Source organism: Dermacentor albipictus, chromosome 1 (genome assembly GCF_038994185.2).
Source record: "Dermacentor albipictus isolate Rhodes 1998 colony chromosome 1, USDA_Dalb.pri_finalv2, whole genome shotgun sequence".
Lineage (NCBI taxonomy): Eukaryota > Metazoa > Arthropoda > Arachnida > Ixodida > Ixodidae > Dermacentor > Dermacentor albipictus.
The window spans coordinates 261312407-261334239 of NC_091821.1; the positions used below are offsets into that span (position 1 = coordinate 261312407).

General features: G+C 46.6%; 1 protein-coding gene and 1 pseudogene across 12 annotated transcripts in view; one reads left to right on the forward strand and one right to left on the reverse strand.

The window, feature by feature from the left end:
• hts (adducin 1-like protein hts) overlaps positions 1–21833 on the reverse strand; it is a 176146-nt gene that overhangs the window by 60352 nt on the left and 93961 nt on the right. For all 12 annotated transcript variants that reach the window (XR_011511176.1, XM_065433197.1, XM_065433199.1 and 9 more), the window contains exons 7-8: positions 16266–16481; positions 13605–13735 (exon numbers count right to left, since the gene is read on the reverse strand). Coding sequence is in view for 11 of the 12 variants with exons in the window: in XM_065433197.1 (XP_065289269.1) it covers positions 13605–13735; positions 16266–16481 (347 nt within the window). In the remaining variant the exon portion in view is untranslated. The remainder of the gene's footprint in view (positions 1–13604; positions 13736–16265; positions 16482–21833) is intronic.
• Positions 19233–20245, forward strand: LOC135902921 (piggyBac transposable element-derived protein 4-like; annotated as a pseudogene).

A 21833-nucleotide genomic window follows, 5' to 3' on the forward strand; every position in this document is an offset into this window, starting at 1 on the left:
GCCTCTTCTACCTCTCCTTTTCTCTATAGTTCTATCTGCGTCCCCTTAGGCCTCGCATGTTAGTAGAAAGGGAAGCGCAGCACTTTCTGCAATGCTTCTGAGGGGAGTCACGGATAATTACAGCTGTCAAACAGCTAATGTGGTGACAGACAGAGCTCCAGAGGGCATTGTGCGCATTCGACGTGGTGGGGTGAAAATGAGTTTCTCCGTTCGCCTTTTCTCTCTTACTTGCACTGCTGTCTATACACAAGCTCTGAACCGCCCCTCAACGCGGTGTGGGTGACAGCAGCCCACAGCAGCAGTGGGAAGGTCGAAGGAAGAGGTAAAGAAAGCTTCACTTGGAAAACATCAACAATTACGATACTCCTTAACGTGAAATTTGAGCACAGCCAGCTCTATATGTGTTCCTTTTGTGATATATTGGCTGCTGTGGGCAATCTGTCTCATGCAGCACATTGCAAACGGAGCAAAGTGTGGCGCGACTGCCTCGCTGATCGGGAGATTGCGAGAGGCAGCACATGGGTGACGCATTTTTGCATGGCACTATGGCTTTCTTCTCACGCTTTCCTCCTTCACTGTGCTTGTTCATGCGGTTACGAGGGACGCTAACGATGGCGCTTGCCACAGGAACGGCCGCCCAAGAGCTGCATTCTAAAATAAATCATATGTCATGTGATCAAGTTGCTCTGAATTAATCCTGCAAGGCACTTGCAAATTGAAGTTGCAGCTCACCAGCTCATCCTACTCACCTCGGGCAAAGTAAACTTATTGTACATTACCCATCTCAGATGACTCGACATTAACGTGATTAGCTATAAAGCAATGCACTGACACACCGTATTGCTGAAGATACCTTTGCTTACAATCTGTAGTGAGGGGAGTATGCTGAGAAAGCTAAGTGCATTAAGTACACCCACATGCCGCAGCATCTATACCTTCAGACATAAAGAACGCTTCACTAAACACAGCCTCCCAATCCCATCCAGTTAAGTCCCACTGGTGCCACACCAGTCTGCACCTTTGGATGTCACAAAGAAAGCTTCACTAAAAGAGGCCTCCCAAACACAGCCAGTTTAGTCCCACTGGCTCCAAACGTTATGATGCCACAAAGAAAGTATCACTACACGTGGCCGCCCAACCACAGCCAGTTTTGTGCTTCTGACAGTGTAGATTCGGAGTACCGTATCTGACTTAAATACTACGGCATGATTGCATAGGCAGCTATTTCAGGCGTAAAACTTACTTGGAAGAGCTCGCATTCTTACATTTATCAGTGCAAGAGCTCCCTAATCTGCTCCGACTTTTTGCCTGGGCAGAAGGCAGATGACGGTGAGACAGTCTGCCTCTTCGATTATCCTGTCCCCGACAGTCCCAGGCTGCTTGGAAGTGCTGTCTAGCGTTTTATTTTCTCAGTCAACCTCACAAGCTCCACCCACATGTCAGAGCTGCTAGAATTGCTTTTGTTTCCACAGGCCGGAAGTCCTGCAGTGCTTGTGGGCTCTCGAGATGGTCAGAAGAGTTGCTATGACAGCTAGCAGATTACCATAAAAACCCGCGTATAATACGAACCCGAATATAATACGAGGTGAAATTTCTGGGACGAGAAATTGAAAAAAAAAAGTTTTACCCACGTATAATACGAGTGAGAAAAACTCGGGGAAAACATTTATTTAAATCGGACTCGGCACTTCATTCACTGTCGTCCTCCGCTGCGCTTTCATCGGACAATTCCTTGTCTGACATATCCTCCCAGAGGTACTCGTCCTCGGTGCCATCGAGCGCGTTCGAGATCCCGCACTTCTTGAAAGCGCGACGCACAAGGTCTTCTGGGATGCTCGCCCATGCGTCCACGATCCACTTGCACAGCGTGGCTGGCGATGCCCGCTTCAGCCGCCCAGTCGGCGTCACTGCAGGTTCACCTGACCGCATCCACTCTGCGTAGCACCGCTTCACCGCGTCCTTGAAAGGCTTGTTGACGCAAACATCTAGACGCTGCAGCTGAGACGTCATCCCACCCGCGATAACGACGAGTTCAGTATTACAATCACGCAACAGCTTCTTCACCGAGTCGGCCAAATGGCCACGAAACGCGTCCAGCACGAGGATGGACGGGAACGACAACAGTGCACCGGGCCGCCTACACCAAACGGACTTTATCCAGTCGAGCACAAGACTCTCATTCATCCACCCTTTCTCATGGCATTTAACGATGACATTTTTCGGCAGCTCACCTTTCGGCATTGTCTTGCGCTTGAAGGCGACATAGGGCGGGAGCTTGCGGCCGTCTGCCGTGCATGACAACATGACGGTAACATGCGTCTTCTCGTTCCCAGTGGACCGGACACAAACTTGTTTCGAGCCCTTTTCGTGCACGGTGAGGGGCGATGGCATGTCCAAATAAACTGGTGTTTGGTCAGCATTGCCGATTTGCCCTAGCTGAAAGTTCTTCAACTTGCGCAACGAAATAATGTGGCGCTGGAAAGCCACCAGTAACTCTTCAAACGATTCCGGCAGCTTTTGCGAAATTGAAGTTCTCTGGCGCAACGAAAATCCTGCACGGCACATATACCGATAAATCCAATGCTTGCTTGCTTTGAAGGTGGAGCTCGTTAGGCCTTTTTCCCTCGCAAGCTCCCTAGCTTTTGCCTGCATGAGCTCCACACTCACAGCAAGATGCGCGGCTCGCTGTTCTCGGACGAATTCCGTCAGTTTGAGTTCAATTTCCAGGAATGTCCCATTCTTCGGGCCGCGAAAGCTTCTTCGCGTTCCGCTGCACTCGAAAAGTGCTTTTTGCCGTCGCCATCCGCGGATGCTTCCCTCGGTGACGCCAAACTGCCTCCCGGCCGCACTGTTGCCGATTTCCTCTGCCGCTAAAATCACATTTCGCTTGAAAGCTGCCGAGTACTGCTTCCGTCCCCCCGACATCGTGCTCCTTCACTAAAAACGATGCACTTCGTGAAGCGCGGTTAACACATGAACTGCCAAGGTCCGCACTCAACAAAGAAAGAAACGATGCCGTAGCCACACTGCAATAGCGAAGGCAAGCCGTAGCCAGGCAGCAATAACAAAGCCAAGTCGTAGCCATTCAGATATCACGAAGCCAAGCCGTAGCCACAGAGCAATAATGAAACCAAAACTTCGAGCCGAACTTTGAAATTTTTGTCCGGATCCGCATATAGTACGAGGCGGAAATTTGGGATGCTAATAACAGGAAAAAACCTCGTACTATATGCGGGTTTTTACGGTATGTCTGCCATCATGTTGTGAAAGATGTGTGTAGTTTGACATACTTTTCGCAATCCTGGTGGCTGGTATTATGCATTTAGCTATCACAACTGCTGCATCGGTACTTTCTATGCCGTTGTGTGAGCTTTTTATGCGCTGTGTAGTTGCTGTCACTTCCATTTCTGCAATTTATTTAAAGGGAGAAGCAAAGCAATAAGGCATATGTGCTTGCTTTTTCATTTAACGAGTTTTAAAAAACCTGTCGTGCCTGTTGCTGTGTGTAATAAACAGGTGGGTTCCACCTTACAGGTGACGAAGTGGGTGTGTGAGCAAGTCCGGTGGTTTGTCACTGGTAGAGCTTCACAGGTTGATCGTGTTGATGACGTGTTGATCCCGTCTGTTGCCAAATCTGATCGCTTTTCAATGTGAACCATTACAGACAGTGCAAATTTTTGGGTAAGACGCACACAATGGCTATCTGAGACAAGTGTCACAGAGCCACTCTCAGCAGCACAAAATATAGCCAAAACCGGATAGACTGAACCCGGTTATTGATATATCAAACTATTCTGTGATCCCCTTCGAGTTCGACATATCCAGGTTCAACTGTAGTGACATCAGACCTTTTGCGATTGGGCTTCATGACAACACAAGCTACACTGAAAAAACCCAAGAGGTCAAAACACATTCATCCACAGCAGTACCTTGCGTGTCCAACAATTCTTCCTGTGTCCTTATGGCTTTTTTGCACTATAACTTGCCATGACATAGTTAACAGACAAGTCCTCATCGCAACCTGTGTCTCACGAGTTTTATAGCTTTGAAGACCATGCACAACATAATTGCACTTTCGTATTAGACTGCCGTTAATTTGGTTCTGATTATTTCGATCCCGACTGAAGGCTCCCACCGGTGCCCATGCATTCCCATGGGCCTGGCCAGGACCTTTCGTCTATGGGCCTAGGATTGCGCGGACTTGCTGTGACCCTCCAGATTACAGAATCTTTGACATGTGGCAAATCACGCCAAACCTCGCCGGCTATAGTTGCTGGCTATCGCAGAGCGATGATTGAGTCACATAGATTGGCCTATGATAACCAACCTACCGTAAAGTTGGGATAGTCCTTTTGTATTTTGCAGAAAATGGAATGCAAACCTTTCTATGCAATAAATAAAAGATTTCTGCAAAACACAGGTCCATTATTAAACTTAGAACCCCATTGGTATTCAGTACAACAGAACAAATAATTCACCAGTTGCAGAGGAAGAAAACAGCACTCGATTCTATTCAACAGAATTTCTACTGATAAAAATATTTTCCATCAAGACTTTCATATACTAGAACTGAGCTGTAATCAGTGCTGGCAAACGGATTTGGTGTTCCCTTGAATAAGAATAGATTGTACTGTATACAGTGCAACCTCGTTCATAAAAAAGTACTAACCAGAAAACGCATGATCAAAAGTCACTAAATAAATTGGCAGACTTGACTTGGTTTACATCTACAAATTGTTGCAGCACAATGCGCACTGAACAGATGGGAATTAAGCGGCCCGAGGCACGCATAATCGTTTTCGACCTGGGTCAGCAGCTTCTTTTAGTGCGACATTTTGGCGGGCAGTTCTGATGTGCCCACTTGGCGCAAATCATTGCGGCATTGGTGTGCCAGAGCGACCACTGTCATTTTCCTTTGTGAAACAAAAACAGAATCGAGCCTTGTCGGCAACTTCAGAACACGATGCCTATGATGCTGCCTGAACGAAACATGACGCTCACTTGCATGGAACAACAGTGCAGTATGCTTCCAATAGCACTACGTCACGCGCGCTGAACAGATAGGTGAAAATGCTTATCGCAATAGGTTGGCAACAATAGCTGTGAATGCTGTGTGCGACGACCAGGCAAGAGATTTGCCAATACCGGAATAGGAAACTGAGTGCCCTCTAACGTTTTCCTGCGAGACAGGCGGATGAGTACTGCGGGGAAAGGGCTGTGGCGAGCCACTAGTTTTCTCGATCAAGCGCGCCTCTTGCCTTTTCTTTATTTTTACATGGGATATAGCGGCAGAAAAAGTTATCATACAATAGCAGTTCGGCAATGTAATGAACGTTGGTGCCGAAAAATTGTGCTGCCCGGGAATGGATGAACCGGTAAAAAAGAAACTCAACTGTATTGCATCATTTTTTGTGTTCTCAATCGCCAACATAGACGCCAGGAAATTGTACGTAAAGGCAGGGTGTCGGAACGAAATGTTTTTCCTTCTGGCTTTAATTTTGTTCCGTTTAGGTTCTGCTCTGGAATGGGAAAAAAAAAAAAAAAAGATTCGTAACAATTCATAACGGTCTTGGGGCACATGCAAAAATTTTTGACGCAAGGTAACAATAAAATCCTATTACTTGGTTTTCTCAATATGTGAATCACGAATTCTGACATCATGCTCAGTGTGCCTTGAGTCTGGGCACTAAGCATGATCTCAGAAGCAGCATGACACCGAGTGTATTAAGGGGGGACGCGGGGATCAGATCGCGAAAATCTCCAAAAAGATCGATTTTTGGCAACGACGCGTTTCGGTATCTGCAATGCCTAATCTACATTGTATCAAAATGGTTTGACTGAAAACGCGCTAAAAGTGGCCGAAAAAAATTAATTTATCAGTGCGTAGGGCGAGAAAACGGCTTAAAATCGCGTAAAATCATCGCAGTTCGCGGAGCCCTAACTCGTCTTTCCCGCCACCGAACGCCGCCATCTTGGTATCGTTCGAAAGCTCGAAGTTTCGCCATTCCGTTTCTGAATTCTTCGGTCGTCGCCATCTTGTAACAAACACACAAACACAAAAGAAGCGCGGGTCTGCTAGAGGTGGTCACACGGGCCCTGCGATGAAAGCGGGCCTCCGATTGGTTGCCGTACTGAAAGGCGTCTCGCCATTGGTTGCTGCTGCAGCAGCGGGGAAGCTGGCAACCATGGCGGACCGCAGTTGTCTGCTTTGAAAACCATGCTGGTGTCTTTCTTCGTTTGACACTCGCAGAATTCGGATTTATGAAAGCTCCCAGGTCAGCGATGGATCGTCGCTCGTTCGAAAAGAACTTTTAAATGAAGCATGCCTTCGGAAAACGGAAGCGCAAGCCTCCTACGGTGAGAGCAAGACAGCGGCCAGCGGGGGAAGCGGAGAACCCGACTGAACACGCGGATAACGTGCCGCGTTATCTTGCACCGTGCGATTCCAGCAGCGAAGCCGACAATCGCACTGTGAGATCGACATTGATAACCAAGCCACCGGAAAACGTGCCAACGGAGGCTCTCGCACCTGTGCGTACGGCCGCGCGAGTCGGCAAGCGAGCCCGCGTTGTTGGAGGCGACGCGGGTCGAAGGTCTCCATCGCCGGCAGAGCCGGTGTGCGTTTCCGATGCATCGTGCGACAGGGACACGCAGCCTGCGAGTGAGCCCCAACCGTCGACGAGCTACATACTGTATGGTGACTCAAGGCTCACCAGACGAATCGTCGCACGATTCAGACGCGCCTCGAGCCGCGTTTTGTGTCAGCGGTGACTGCAGAAGCGCAGGCATGCAGCGTTCGCGACTCCCTTCGCGCAGTGTCCGCGACTGAGCGGAAGCAGCAATGCCAAGAACAAATTTCGGCCCCTTGTGACTGAGTTCATTATTATGCCTGTTTCCGCGATGAACTCTTTGATCGCTAAAACTCTGTGCCCAAGATGCCAACAGCGTTCTGTGGGTGTACACTGCGATACCAGGCTCGGTCTGGCAATGAAAATGGTGGTCATGCACTACTCCAGATGGCGCAAGAAAAGGATAAATAACGCCTGAAGAAGGCATCCAAAGCCCACCAAACAATGAGGCAAAGGTGTAAGAAGATGCCTGACAGCAATGATTCAAAATATTACAGCCCTGGTGCTTTTTAATAAATTTGCAGTGCTTTTAAAACTTTGCAGCCAGTTTTCTCAATTGCATTTTTTTAGTCCATCACCTCGCTCGTGGAAAGCGTAGCACAACAATGGCTGGACCGATTTTGGCCCAGTTTGTTTTGCTGTGATCCACAAGCTGTGCTTTATTTAAAGACAGTCTTGAAATGTTTCTTTATCTTTCCATTATTTAATTATTTCACAATTACTACATGGCTTAATGCAGAGAAGCACAGTCATGTGCATGTTATGTTGAGCAAAAAATTATTAGCGCACTAAAAAAAAAATCGAACACTGTCTTGATGTAGATTAGACATCTGGGCAAACATGCAAAGTATTCCCAGCTCCCTATCATGTTTCGTTACTGTGCCAGGCTTTCCACAAGCAAGGAACTTATAAATTCTTATAAAACAAAAACTAATTAAGATATCCTAATGAAATTTTAGATTTGTCTCTTTATTGCAATGTGCAGCGTGTGTGCCAAATTGCAGCCCTTTCTGTCAAGAAACAAAAAAGTTAGTTCTGATCCCCTCCTCCCCCCTTAACTGAAATGAGAGACTGCTGTTCCGATAAAATGAACTTAAACGAACATAAATGAATCATAAAACTGTGGTAACAAAGCGTTGTACCTGTAGAAAATGAAATGATAAGCTTTTCCAGTGTGCAGGCCTTGGGTTTTACTACGATGACGATCTGCTAGTACACCAAGAGGCAGGCTTAGTTTAGTGGAGCGCTCAAAAAGCTATCGCTCGCACTATCCCTGCCCGAGATAAGTGCTTACAATGAAAGCTTGTTAATTTGAACTTCAATAATTCGAATTTATGGATAATTCGAACTGTACGATTTGGTCCAGCCAAGCTCCACAGAAGTCTATGTATAAAAAAAAGCCGGTTAATTCGAACGCGAGAAGGTTCCGCCACGTATAATTCGAACTACATGCCACCGTGCCGGCGGCTTGGCACCTGGCACATGGCCAGAGAAACACGCCTACTGCCTACACACAACGCTGCGTCGCCTCCGAAAAAGAGAGAACGGCGAGAAAAGTCAAAATCGGGAATAATCTAACCGGTGCGGGGTCGGCCAGAAGGCAGCGACGGCTGCCTCCTCTCCGTTCTGCGTGACCTCCGAGACTTCTTGCTCGTCGCTAATCTCGGAGGCTTTGCAAATCTTGTGTAGCTGCTAATGTGTGGCAGATGGTGCGTCAAGCACCAAAACACAGCAAATCAAGTGCTTCGCAGCTGCGCTTGCAATCAAGAACTGACGAATCAGGGCCTTTGCCACCTTCACATGCTCAGCGTCTGTCTCGGCAGTCTTCATCGGTTGTGCATGTCTGTTTTCGGTTTAGGAGGTACCAGCCGTCACGATTCTTTGTGATGGTGTTAAGCCTCGGCTAACGTTCCGTTTCGGTGGGCATTGGTGGTGTGGCACAGTTGGACCCAGAGCTGCGACTTGATGGTGTGTGCCCGCGGGCACACGCCATCACTGCGCCAAAACACTGCAAGAGAAGAGCAATATCCTGCGGGCAGCGGACGCCGGGCTCTTGTCTAAGCAAGAAATTGCGAAGAAGCATGCAATACCGAAAAGCACACTATCTACTTCCATAAAGCATAAGAGGGCTATTGAAGATGCCTTGGCAACAGAAGTTGCCAACGAAAGGAAGAGGTTGCGGCTCGCAAAGTATCCTGACCTCGAGAAAGTGTTACTGCTTTGGATAAAGGACATGCACGCTCAGGATATTCCACTGACCAGCCCTGCGATACTGGCGAAGGCAGTGGACTTTGCCCTGCAGCTGGGTTACAATGACTTTGTTGCTTCAGATGGGTGGCTGCATAGTTTCCGCGAGCATGACGACCTTGTTTTCTGCACTGTGTCGGGAGAAGCAAAGGCTGTAAACGTTGCAACGTGTGAAGCTTGGCACTCCGAGGTGTTGCAAGGCCACATGGAGAAGTATGCTCCACAGGACACATTTAATGCAGACGAAACTGCTTTATTTTTCAAATTGCTGCCTGCCAAAACAATCGCATATAGAGGTGACAAGTGCACTCGAGGGAAAAGAAGCAAGGAGAGAATAACTGTATTGATTGCAGCGAACATGGCTGGAACTGAAAAGCTGCCTCTTTAAGTGATCGGCAAATCGAAAAGTCAGCGTTCCTTCAAGAACATCCGGTCCCTCCCAGGGGAGGTGGTCCAACAGAAAGGCATGGATGACGGGGGAACTGTTTAGACAGTGGCTAGCGAAGATGGACAGAAAGTTTGAGCGTTGTGGACGGAAAGTCCTCCTGCTCGTTGGCAACTGTTCGGCTCATAAGGTCGACGTTGAGACAAAGGCCACTGAGCTAGCCTTCCTTCCACCTAACACTACAGCGGCGCTGCAGCCCGTGGACCAAGGTACAGTGGAATCTCGATGATACGATCACGGCTAATACGAATTTCTGGATGATACGAATCTTTCTGTGGTCTCGGTCGAGCCCCATTACTTTCCAATGTGCTAGAGAACGGTTGTTACGAATCAATTTACGACCCGCATCGGTTGATACGAATATTACTGAAGACACTTTGGAAATTTGAAAGTGTGCTTGGTGAAGGCCAGACGCTGCTGCCGTCTGCGCTCCAATTCATTCGCTTTGGTGTTCGGCGATATCGCCTGTCGCTGCTGCCGCTTGCGTTCTGGTTCCCTGCCTTTAGTACCCGGCGATCTAATCAGTCGCTGTTGGCGTTTCCGTTCTGCCTCCCTTGCTTTCGCATCTGGTGACATGTTCATTTGTCGCACGCGCATTCGCTCCTTGTTCTTTTGGCGTTTGACGTTGGGGAAATCCGGCGTCCGCTGCCGCTTCGGAGCTACGGCACTCGACTGCAACGAGATGTCCGACGAAGGAGCGGCGGTGCAGCTGCCACCGCCGACGCCCGCGCGCTCGTTCTACCGCTACTGTGAGACGTCACAGTTGCTATGCGCAGCTGCGCCCCCGACCGGCGCGCCGGTTGCTAAGGAGGGGAGAAGGTTGTGCCGCTGCGCGGAGAAGAGGCCACAGTTGGCACCATTAGAGCGCACGGACGGACGCGACCGCGAGCCCCACCGACAGCAGTGAAAGGGAACAGCGCGCAGTTACGCGTTTCTCCCTCTCTCTTTTGGTGCGGAGGCACGGACGTGGCGCCGGACAGCGCGGAGGCCGCGACTGGGCGCGAAGAGTTTGAAGCGGTGGCACTTTTGTTGCCTTTGTGCTTTTTCTCCTTTTCCGCGTGCCATCGGATGGAGTGGCTGCTGTGCTTCTAGCCGCGTTCTTGTCTTTGACATGGGCGATGGCGAAGGACCACTGCCGGCGGCTGAAACGCTGCATGCGCTCGAAGTTCTGAGGCGTGCTATGGCCGCGGATGAAATCAGCGACGACACGTTCACGCGTTTTTATGGATTTGAACAAAGTCTGCTAATTGACCTGACAAAGAAAAAGAAGCAGAAGGACATCGGAGACTTTTACTTCAAGAAATAAATGCTTGTTACGTAAGTGTGCCTGAGTGAATTCACCTCTCACTCTTTAATTTAGCTAGATTTAATTGTTTGGATGATACGAATTTCGGCTAATACGAATATTTTCCGTGACCCCGTGAGATTCGTATCATTGAGATTCCACTGTATTATTAAAAATTTTTAATCATTTTAGCGGCGCCATCTGTTGGAGCGAATTATTTTGTGTAATATACATCAGGTGACGCTCCTAAGTGCGCTACACATGCTTGTACGTGCTTGGGAGCAAGTACTTGTGGTTACGATAGCAAATTGCTATCGCCACTGTGGCTTGGCTTGCAAGTTCTACAAGGAGGAAAGCAGCCACCTGCGCACGAAGATGACGTCACCGCTCCCATGGCGGACATTTTGGACGACATCTCCTTTTCTGACTATGTCGGTGTGGACGAGAGTGCAGTGGTGTGTGGTGCGCTGACAGATGAGGACAATTTCTCAGGTCAGAAGTGCTGAACCTGTCGCTGCCAGTGACAAGGAGGAAGACGAAGCACCAGTGCAGCCCTCTGCTGCGGAGGTCATGGCTGGATTGAATGCTGCCTGTCTTCTTCAATTTTGAAAAAGGTGAAGAGGAGGCTTGCCGCCACATTCGCTCGTTAGAGCAAAAAGTGCTAGCTGTAGCCTTGAAGGAAAAAAGGCAGACTACGATCACGGCCATTTTCAAGCATTACATTTCTGACTTGCCCTACTGCTTCCAAATCGCAGTGTACTGTTGTTCTCCTTCCCTTTCATTAGTTTGAGCTTTTGTTAATTCCAACTGAAGCGGTTTCCCCTTGCAGTTCGAATTAACGGGCTTTTACTGTATGTGGACCCCTGAGATGCATGCTAATTCTGACGTTGTGACGTGGGTAGTTTCAGATTGCACACTTTCCCCTTGAACTGAAAACCTACCAAAAATATTTCAGTTTCACTACGAAACAAAAACAATGTTTCAGTTCAATTCGTTCCGGTCAAAAATACCGTTTTGTTTCATTTTTTGCTTTTGTTTTTATTCCGTTTAGACACACTGCGTAACAGGATTGTATCAACGATATTCTACTGTCTCTTGATTTCTATGTACCAAAGTTTGCTACATTCGTCATACAATGGTAGACTGCCATGCATTTACAGTTCCATATATTCTTGCCAAAAATTTATAAGCATTGAATTCTGTGAAAAAAAAAAAAATGTGATGTTTGATTCAAAATGTACTGTTCGGTATTTACACACTCCTAAAAGAACACAAAACACGAATCAGCAAAAAAGCTGACACAAGCATAAGCTGAAACGTTGGTATTATGCAAGCGAAACACTCTCAGAAACTAAGTCACATGCTGCAGGATACATATTCAAAAGGTTAGGTATGCGATAGGCAAGAATCTGGAAGCTATGTTATAAGGATGATCTAAATTTCAGATGATTTCATTACACAGCCCCATTCAACCTTTCAGATTCTGCCTGCATGGTGACAGCATGCCAATTTGGCCATCTAGACTAGCGTAAAGAGCAATATTTTTGTTTTGATATTGCCAGCACCTCCATGAAACCAAAATAGAGAAAGGACACTATTGTTATGGTTAAGTCAATCCAGGAGTCACTGACCACATGCAAACTACAGGTCAAGCCAAGCCAAGCTGCCTGTTATTACAAATTATTGCTGCTCTGAATCATGAAGCAGCTTCAAATAACACGAACTCCCTTGCTGTCTGCGCAGATGAAGGCTGCGATGAAGTAAGCAAAGTACTAGACAGTGATGACAGTTAAACTCAAGATCATTCAACTAGCAAAGCCCAGTTGCCCTTTGTTCAAGGAGCCAGGGGATGCAGATTTAACCACACATAGGGCATTTTATCCTTTATCTGTAGCACCAGCATGACAATCATTAATGCACAGACTAACCAGGCAACATGCAAGCACGGGTGCGATCGGAGATATTTTGTTCGATACGCGTTCTGTTCAGTTGCTGCAACGTCACAAAGTTGCAGTATGCAAAATTTGTGACAGCGGGGCGGAGAGAGCAGCCAATAAGGAAGCGGTCACCTCGCCGGAAGTTTACCTCCGTCATTTGTCGTCTGCTTGCAAACAGTATACTACAAAGCCAAATGTTTCTCGTCTTCCAATTGAATGAAATCTTTGTTTAAAAAAAAACGTATTTTTTCTTCTCAAGCCCAAACACGTTTTCAAATAGCAGTACGTGTGACTACTGCAATTTATAACTATTAGGTTCTTTGCGTCGTCCCTAGGTGGTGTCGCGCACAGCGAGAAGGAAACAGAAAAAAAAAACGACGGGAAGAGTGGCGCACTTTTCAAGAGGCAGCGACAACATCCCAGTGGCTCGCTGGCACCGATGATGTTGTCGATTTCTCTGTGCAACCAACGAATTATTTGTTTCGAGAAAGAAAAACGATGCCGGAATTCACTTTCTGTAATTTCTTCAAACGCGTTTCGCACCGCCACCCGCTCTCCTCCTTCCTCTAGAAACGCCAGCGCAACAACCTAAGTTTCCAACGGGAGCGCCATTTTCTAGAATAAAACTATGGATCGGATTCAAACGTGCCATTCTGCAGCCGAAAAGGCCGCCTGTTGGATCCAATCCAATCCAATCCACCAGACGCGCCATGCGAAGCCGTACGATCGCTCCAAACTTCTCAACTCCCGTCGCGTTCGGATGAAATGCTTGGTGGGCGGATGATTGACAGGAGCGTGTCGTCATTTTGACGTCACCAAAAACGGGGCGGCGCCCAGCGGCTGGCGACGTCGGCGCGGAGTAGGCCAATCGCGCGCGCCGGTAACCGAACGAACGTGCCGAAAAACCATCTCCGATCGCACCCCATATGGGTGGCACTGGCACGCGCAAAAGAAAATATGTGGCAATGCGGTGTTGCAGTTTCAATGACAATGACAAACAGCATTGTTTTTAGAAAGACAACAAAGCCATACACAGGAAAGGTCAGCAACCATGTTCCTACCTCAGCCACTTATCTTCTTCCAAAAACTGCGCGATGGAGCTGGCCGATGGGGGCACTTCCACATCCGTCTTGAGACGTGGCTGCTCATTTCGCAGCAGCGGTTGTCGATAGATGTATCCTGTTCTGTGACCCTAAAAAAAGCAAGCAGTATAGATTGAACACATGGAGACAGCAGAGAATCACATCGAAAACTTTACTCCCTACACAAATGCAATATGGCTTTTATGCAGAAGTATTTTACATTAACAAAAGAAAATATGGGAAGTGGCAGGACATAATGCTAACTTGTATTTGTCTCAGTGTTCTGTATTACAGTGCCTACACCTCACTCAAAAGACCTCACTGTCCTTGCACTCTCCAAAAAAAAAAGACACCTGGTTTACACAGGCATGATCTGCAGGCTATGCAAATATTTATACTTAGCACTAAATAATACAGTTCAGAGGATGGATGGTACTAACGCTTCCAGAGGACCTCCTTGCGTTTTCTCCACACACAGCGGTAGACCCCAAACACAGCGTCAAGTACAATAAAACCTTGTTAATACGGAGAAGTGGATGATTTGGACTTGTACCCAGGTCTCGGCAGGTGTATGCATTAGTTGATGGCATCAAACTTGTTAATTCGGACTTATTTGGCCACACAGTGGTCAATTCAGACAACCCTTGAAGCGCCACAAAAGTGGAGCTAGCGTCTACCCAAAATGATGCATAGTATCTGCATCGCCATATTGATCAGTGAAAACTGTGCGGTAACAATAGGAATGCAGAACGCTACGTTCCTATTTGTGCCTTTATAGCTTTTTCTCTTGTGTTAACAGCTGCGCATTACACCATGCTGGCCACATGCTTCCAGAACTGCATAGTTGCCATCTATGATTGCATCGATGGTGACCACAGTTTCGACCACACCAGTTGTGACAAACAGTAGTCCCATTTTGACTGTGCCCTCAAAGGTAGTCACCATCCACGGATAGCGAACACTGTTTCATTTACAGTGGTTGTGGCGAGCAGCATCTTTGTTTAGACTTTAAGCAATGGATGCGCAATGTCACAAACATCGTGGAAGCTGTCAACTACAACTGATTCTACAGTGCAACTGTAGGGTCCGCACGCTGGCATCGAACTGACTAGCTGCTACATCATGACAGACAGACGATCTGTTGTCAACCAGCACACAGGTGAAAAATTGGGATGTGCAAGCAGCGGCAAAAGGCATGTCTCGGATTAAGACGTGGGTCTTGCACTGCACCTGCAATGTGAAAATCGAGAGGCCTTCGCTGCTGCAAGCACTAATCAGTTGCAAGATGAGAATTGCAGCTTTCACAGTGCTCTTGTGCAAAATAGAAACAGGATTTGCCGATACATTCAGTAAATAAATGTGTCCTGATGTAAATAAAATTTGATTATTATTCTTTTGATAGCCTTAACAATTCAAGATGCCATCAATTCTGACATTCTTTTCAAGCTCGTGAGTGATATCTGAACTAGATTTTACTGTAGTACTTCAAATGCATCATATTAAAAAAAAAAAAAACACTCTCGACATTTGCTCATTGCTCAATACATCTGTTCATCTGCATTAAAAAAACTTGGATTTTTGAAACACAAGCTCAAAGGAGCACCCAGTCACGTTAAGCTATTAGCCTATAACTCTCTTATCCAGCCCAAACTTGAGTATGAGGCTATAGTGTGGGACCCGTACACCAAAAAAGATATAGCGAAAATAGAAAACGTGTAAAGACGGGCTGTGCACTTCATTTACAATAAATTCAAGAGAACTGATTCCCCATCTGCTTTACTGGCCTCCAATGAAATTAAACCTCTTCATATAAGAGGGAAAATTGCTCGATTAACGTTTCTTCATTCACTCATCCAGGGAAAGTTTGGAATTTCTTCTTCACCTTATGTTACACCTTCAACTACACGAAAAACCCGTCACCAACATACCCAAGCCCTAACACCATATTTTGCGAAAACAAACTTGTTTAAATACTCATACTTTCCGCGCACAATAAACGATTGGAATGCACTGCCTGAACAGATTGTCTCAAGTGACAGTTTTGAAAGAAATCTTAGCAATGAATCTTGATGTGCAGATTGATGTGCAATGTATTTTCTTTGACTAGTTTCGCTCATTTGGGTCATGTGTCAAACCTTTTGTCTATGTAATAACTTTATGGCGTTTGTAAATATGCCTTGTTATCTGCCCTTCCTGCTTGGACCACGTGAGGTCTGCAGTAATATGTAAAAAAAAAAGGGGGAAGGGCTTCTGCCTCCACTTGAGCAATGTAGAACAATGGTTAGTAGCTACAGAAATTAAAATATGCATTCTGCACCTACAGCATGAAAATGGTCAAGGACAAAAGAATCCAGAAAGAGCAGCCTCAGTCCTCCTTGGTTCTTTTGTTCTTGCCCAACTTCACACTGCATGTTTAAAAACGAGCCACTGACAACCCAAACCGAGACCCTGAAGCTTGGCATGTCTCAGTGACGACAATTAGTGCCCAACATTTGACATAATATTTCCCTGTACCAAGCTTGCTATAACTGGATTTGCATTGCACAGTTCTGCTCACTCTGCCATCACCATAAGTGTGTCCAGCACTTTCTCAATAATGAGACCAACTTCTTTGTGTGATATGTGAAGTGCACTCCTCACCGAGTTGTCAAGGGTGCGCATGTGGGCCTCAAAGACAATGTCGCAAGGGCGCCAGCGCTTGGGTTTCTCCTTTGGCTCAGCCTTCTCCTTGTCCTCATCTCCACCAGGAAGGGGCTCATCAACTCCCTTCTGGCGCGCGTGCTCCTCACGCATGCTGCGCTGCGCCTCTTCAGAGAGAAGGTGCACATTGTCGAAACCAATGGGTGCAAGCTTCATCTGCGCAGGTGAGAGATGACCAGAGATTACAAGTGCCGCATCAGAAGAAACATTTCCAAGTTACTGCCATGCCACTACAAATACCAGTCATGGTATGGACTCGTGCACATAGCTTTCTCGACTAATCATCTTCCACGCCTCGTTTACCACCCTACCTACTGTTAGTTTGAGGCGAGTTGTACGAGATGTTTTAATTCTTTATAAACTAACTGACAGCCCTATCCCCTGCTTAGAGTTGGTTGCTCAACCCCATATTCATTTAGCAAAAGTAAAGAGAGAGAGAAAGAGCTTTAATGAGAAGGATTGTCTCACTGGCCTAAGCAGGGCTGAGGGCCAGTGGTGGGAGTGGAATGCATGCAATCTTCAAACTTGACTCTTGAACCTTCAGAACTGCATAAACAAGCACTGCTTTCTGGCTACAATACCGTTAAAACCCGAATATAATAATAATAATAATAATAATAATAATAATAATAATAATAATAATAAAGACATGTTCGACAAGGACCTATCTGAAGAGAGCGCAGCTGAGGAAGACAGTGATTGAAGTGCGGAGTGCAATTTAAATAAATGTTTTCCTAGAGTTTTCGCAACTAGTATTATACGAGGATAAAACTTTTTTACATTTCGAGTCCCAAAAATTTACCCTGTACTATATGCGGGTTCATATTATACGCGGGTTCTTACGGTAATCTCTAAGTTCCGAACATACCCTAATATTCTCCTCTCTAGCTATACTGTCATGGATATTGATGCCCGCTAGGGCCCAGTTAATTCTTTCTCAGTAAAAATGTCCTTCATTGTGTTATAAAGGGGTGAAATAGTGAACATGGCAAGCTTTGCAAGCTTTTAATGAGCCAACGAGGTTCAAATACGAGAAATCTTATCCGTGACATCACACTGATGTTACGTCCCCGCATTGGGATTTCAGTGCGTAATCCAAAAAAATTAAAGAGACTCATGCTTTTCTCTTCCAATAATGAACCTACTATCGTGAAATTAACAACAAAAGTCTTCAAAGAATAGTTTATCAGTCCAAACTGATCTAGGGTGTTTTAATTCTGGCCAGCATCGGAGACAGTCTATGTAGACAGTATGACAGCTTCGAGCCTCATTAATCGAATGCACCTGGAACCCTCTGGAGGATATGACTGATGTGGCACCACCTCGTGTACAAGTTAAAGATAGAAGACACATTATCTCTGTATTTCAACTCTTTCAACGAACCTATAAAACCCAGGCGCAGTGTACGTTAAGCGCACAGGAAAGTGGACTATCTTTCCTTCTCATATAACCTCCTGTTCAGTTTCTAAGCATTCCGCTCCGCCCCCATCTTATTTAGACAGCAACGCAGCCTGCGTCATTTCCGACTTCAATGCTGTCTTCGTGAAGCTGTCTTTTTTGAAGGCTGCATCAGAATATGAATGAGACTTAAGATGGATGGTGCCCGCTTAGCCAGCTACTTTGTAGTCTACGGCGATCATTGGAACACAGCCTTAGTGTTTCTCTTCAGTGACCCTTTAGGCTAGGTCTACATGCATAATGCAGTGCAGTCCACTGACACAGTCGAACCCACTTATAAAGATACCAATTTGAACCCATTCGCTGCCAAAGCCGGTGAACTGACGGGCATACCTGCAGTGGCAATGTTGCCAAAGCCGACGAATCGCCAGGCTGCCGCATTTAGGATTTCCTGAAGCTGTTTACAGATAGCAGCACTCGTCTCCTTATCTGAAGATACTTCGATATAATACTGATAGATGGCAGTACTGCCCTGTGTCGTTTGAATGCACTTTTCAGTGTTTTCGTTTTTTTTTCCGTGATCTCCGGCGGCAGGAGGCATGGCGGCAACCAGTGGACTGCATACTCTCTCCGAGTGCGAGATATAGGATATCCTCTTTGATAGCGACAATGAGGAGCAGCCTTTCGGTGACAATGTTTGCTCTAAGCCTTCTTCTTCTGAAGAAAATGAATATGATGATAGTGGCGGCTCGAATTCATCAGAGGATGACGCTCCGTGTCCTACCACGTCAAAGCAACTCAAGACTGACGAATGGACTTGGAATGTCAACGATTCGCCCAAAAATGTGAGCAAAATTCCTTTCTCTGGATCACCGGGCTTGTAAAGAGCAATTAGCTAGGCCCTGGATGACAACAGCTCACCTCTTGAATCTCTAAATACATTGATAAAGGAAGAGTTTTGGGAGTCGGTGTGAGTACACAAATGTCTTTGCCCTGGAGAAGCAGCGTTCTGCGCCAGACCCAGCTTGGTTTGCCACAACGCCCGCGGAAGTCAAAGTGTACATTGCGTTGTGTATACTGATGAGTCAAGTGAGGAAATCATCTATAAACTCAGACTGGTCTGAGAGGAGTGTTATAAGCACACCAATTTTTCTATCAGTAATGCCAAGAAAACGTTTCTGAGAGCTGTCAAAATACCTACATTTTTCCACTGCAGAGGAAACTGCCAGCCAAAACAGGCTTCGCAAGCTGCGCCCTGTCCTAGATTATATGCTGAAGGCATTTGAGAGTGCTTACTCCCCTGAGGAGAGCCTTGCGATAGATGAAAGCCTCATGAAGTTCCGCGGACGCCTGCCCTATGTCCAATTCAACCCAAGCAAGCGGGCTCGTTTTGGTATAAAATTTTACAAACTTTGCGAGTCTTCTAGGTGATACTGCCTAAGGTTTTCAATTTATACAGGTCAAGACACAAAGTCAAGTGCTACCAGCTCAATGCTGTGCAGTGAGGCTGTTGTAATTGATCTTCTTGGAGACAGAATTGCCGACGGGCACACTTTTTATACGGACAACTGGTACTCGTCACCGAATCTCTTCTTGGCTCTCAGAAGTGCTAGTTCAAACGCTGTTGGAACCGTGAGGACGAATAGAAAGAACATGCCGAAAGACTTCAAAGAGCTGAAGCTGAAGAAGGGCGAGTGCAAAACTTCGTTCTTTCATGGAATCATGGCGATGCAGTGGAAGGACAGAAAGCCCGTCACCATGCTTTCAACTTGCCACAGAGAAGCAGACATCATAGACACTGGAAAAAGGCGACACAAGGGGAATAAGGCAGTGCTGAAACCACAAGTTGTACAAGACTACAACAAGGGAATGGGAGGCGTTGACCGTCAAGACCAGCAGTTGGCTTCCTTTCCCATTATGCAGCGGTATGTGAAAGGGAACAAGAATATATTTTTATTATGTTCTTGATATTGCCATCTACAATTCTTATGTTTTGCAAGCTAAGAAAACTGGAAAGAAACGGTATTACACTGAATGGAAGATCAGTCTTGCAGAAGGAATCATTGAAGAGACGGCGGCGCTGGGATATCGAAGGCGAGGTGCACACACTACGGGACCATCTCCAATGTACATTGAGGCTACCGAATGGGCTCCTTTCCCACGCCAAATCCCGCCAAATCCTGTCGAGCAGAACCCCTCAAGGCAATGCCAGGTGTGTAAGGCCAGAGGAAAGAAAAGCGAAAGCCGCTGGGAGTGCGAGAAGTGTGGTGCTGCTCTGCACACGCCAGAGTGTTTCAAGATTTTCCACATAGTGAAATGCCTATGACTTGAAAAAACTTCACAGAATAAAATGTGAATATTTCTCAAATGTCTATGAATGTATTTCTATAGCTATCCAGCAAATGCTTTGCTTAGTGGCTCGTTACACACAGAAAGATGAGCGTGCAGGATGCCCGCGGCGCTTCAGTCAAAAAATGCGTGGTACGGATGGCTGGCATGTGCGCGCGGCAGGTGGCAGTGAATGGGTTAACAATATATCAATTATAACAATGAGAAGCTGTTTGTACGTTCACTATGGTGAAATAATCCATTTACTACAATGCCCCCATGCCGGATTGTTGGCTATAGCAATGAATTCTGGCTGCTGGGTGTGCATGCAGAAAGGTACTGGAACGTGAAATCCTTGGGGGGAGGGGGGAAAGAAAAAAAAAGAAAAGAAGAAAAGAAAAGAAAAGAAGAAAGAAAGAGAAAGAAAGAAAGAAAGAAAGAAAGAAAGAAGAAAATTCGAGCCACTGCACCCTCCCCGCTGACCCAACGGCCACTGTGCACTCATCCTTCGCATCACCAGCCTCGTGCGCCTTTTTCCCCACTGCCCTCCCAACCCTCCGAACATTAACAGACTGCGCCCACAGCTCTATGCCTCGCCAGCCTCCGAAGCACGAATGGACCACGCAAACTGCACTGCTCCCAGATTGATCACTGGCCCCTCATTCTGCACAGTTTTGCTAAAAGATCAAGTTCCTTGTGCCCGTCTGTCGGTTGCGTCGAAGTCATTCGTGGCCACACGGTTTCTCTGCCTTGTTTGACTCGCCGTCAAAATGGAAGATGGCTAATCCACCCGCTGATCATCGCCAATCACGACGCTGCTGGTGAAAAGAAAGTGTGCTGCTATTGATTTGGAAATGAAGTGCACTTTTGTGAAGGACTACAAAAATAGTAAAGTGTGTGACTTGGTGAAGAAGTATGGACTATTGCAACTGAGTGTCAACAATAGTCTACTCAGCAGAGAAGTTCGACAAAGAAAACTGCTCGGTAAACAACGGGTGTAAACGTGTTCGACAAGGTGCTTAAAGGAAGTGGAAGAGGCCCTCTACGAGTGGTTTCTCGGTGCTCATGCTATGAACTTGCCCATCGCCGGGCCAATTCTGGCCACAAAGGCGAAGCAGTTCACCCTACTCATCAACAATGTGGACTTCAAGCCAGGTGGCGGCTGGGTACAGCGCTTCAATAAGAGGCCCAGAATTGTTTGAATTGAATTGAATTCTGTGGTTTAATGTGCAAAAACCACAATTTGATTATGAGGCATGGTGTAGCGGGGCACTGGATTAATTTTGACTGCCAGGGCCCCCTGAAATTAAGCGGCATATCCGCCCGACATAGCCACTTCTCTGCTATGCTAATGTTGGTGTTTTTCTAACCTTCTGCGGTGGGTGCAGTACGTCTAGAACCGCAACGTCCTGCGCCTACGCGGTTGTATGGGACTGGTGGCCATGCATTGTTACGCACCTTCCCAAATAACAAGAGTTGGTTTTCGCACTTAACTTGGTAGAGCAGTAAACGAGGGATACAAAAAAACTGATTGTTCCGCAAATACAGCCGCCGACCGTTTGTTCGAACCTCACGGGGACTGCGGAAATTTCCGAATAAACAGGTGTCCGAAAAAGCAGATGATTAAAAAAACAAAACAAAACAAAAACAAAAACCCCCCCCACACAAATGAAATCCTTTATTTCTACGCACTTATTCGGGCTCGGCAGTAGGCTTGAAGAAATCGTGAATGCGCCGTTGCACGCTGTTCTGTTTATGCGCAATCAGATAAGCCTGAATCTC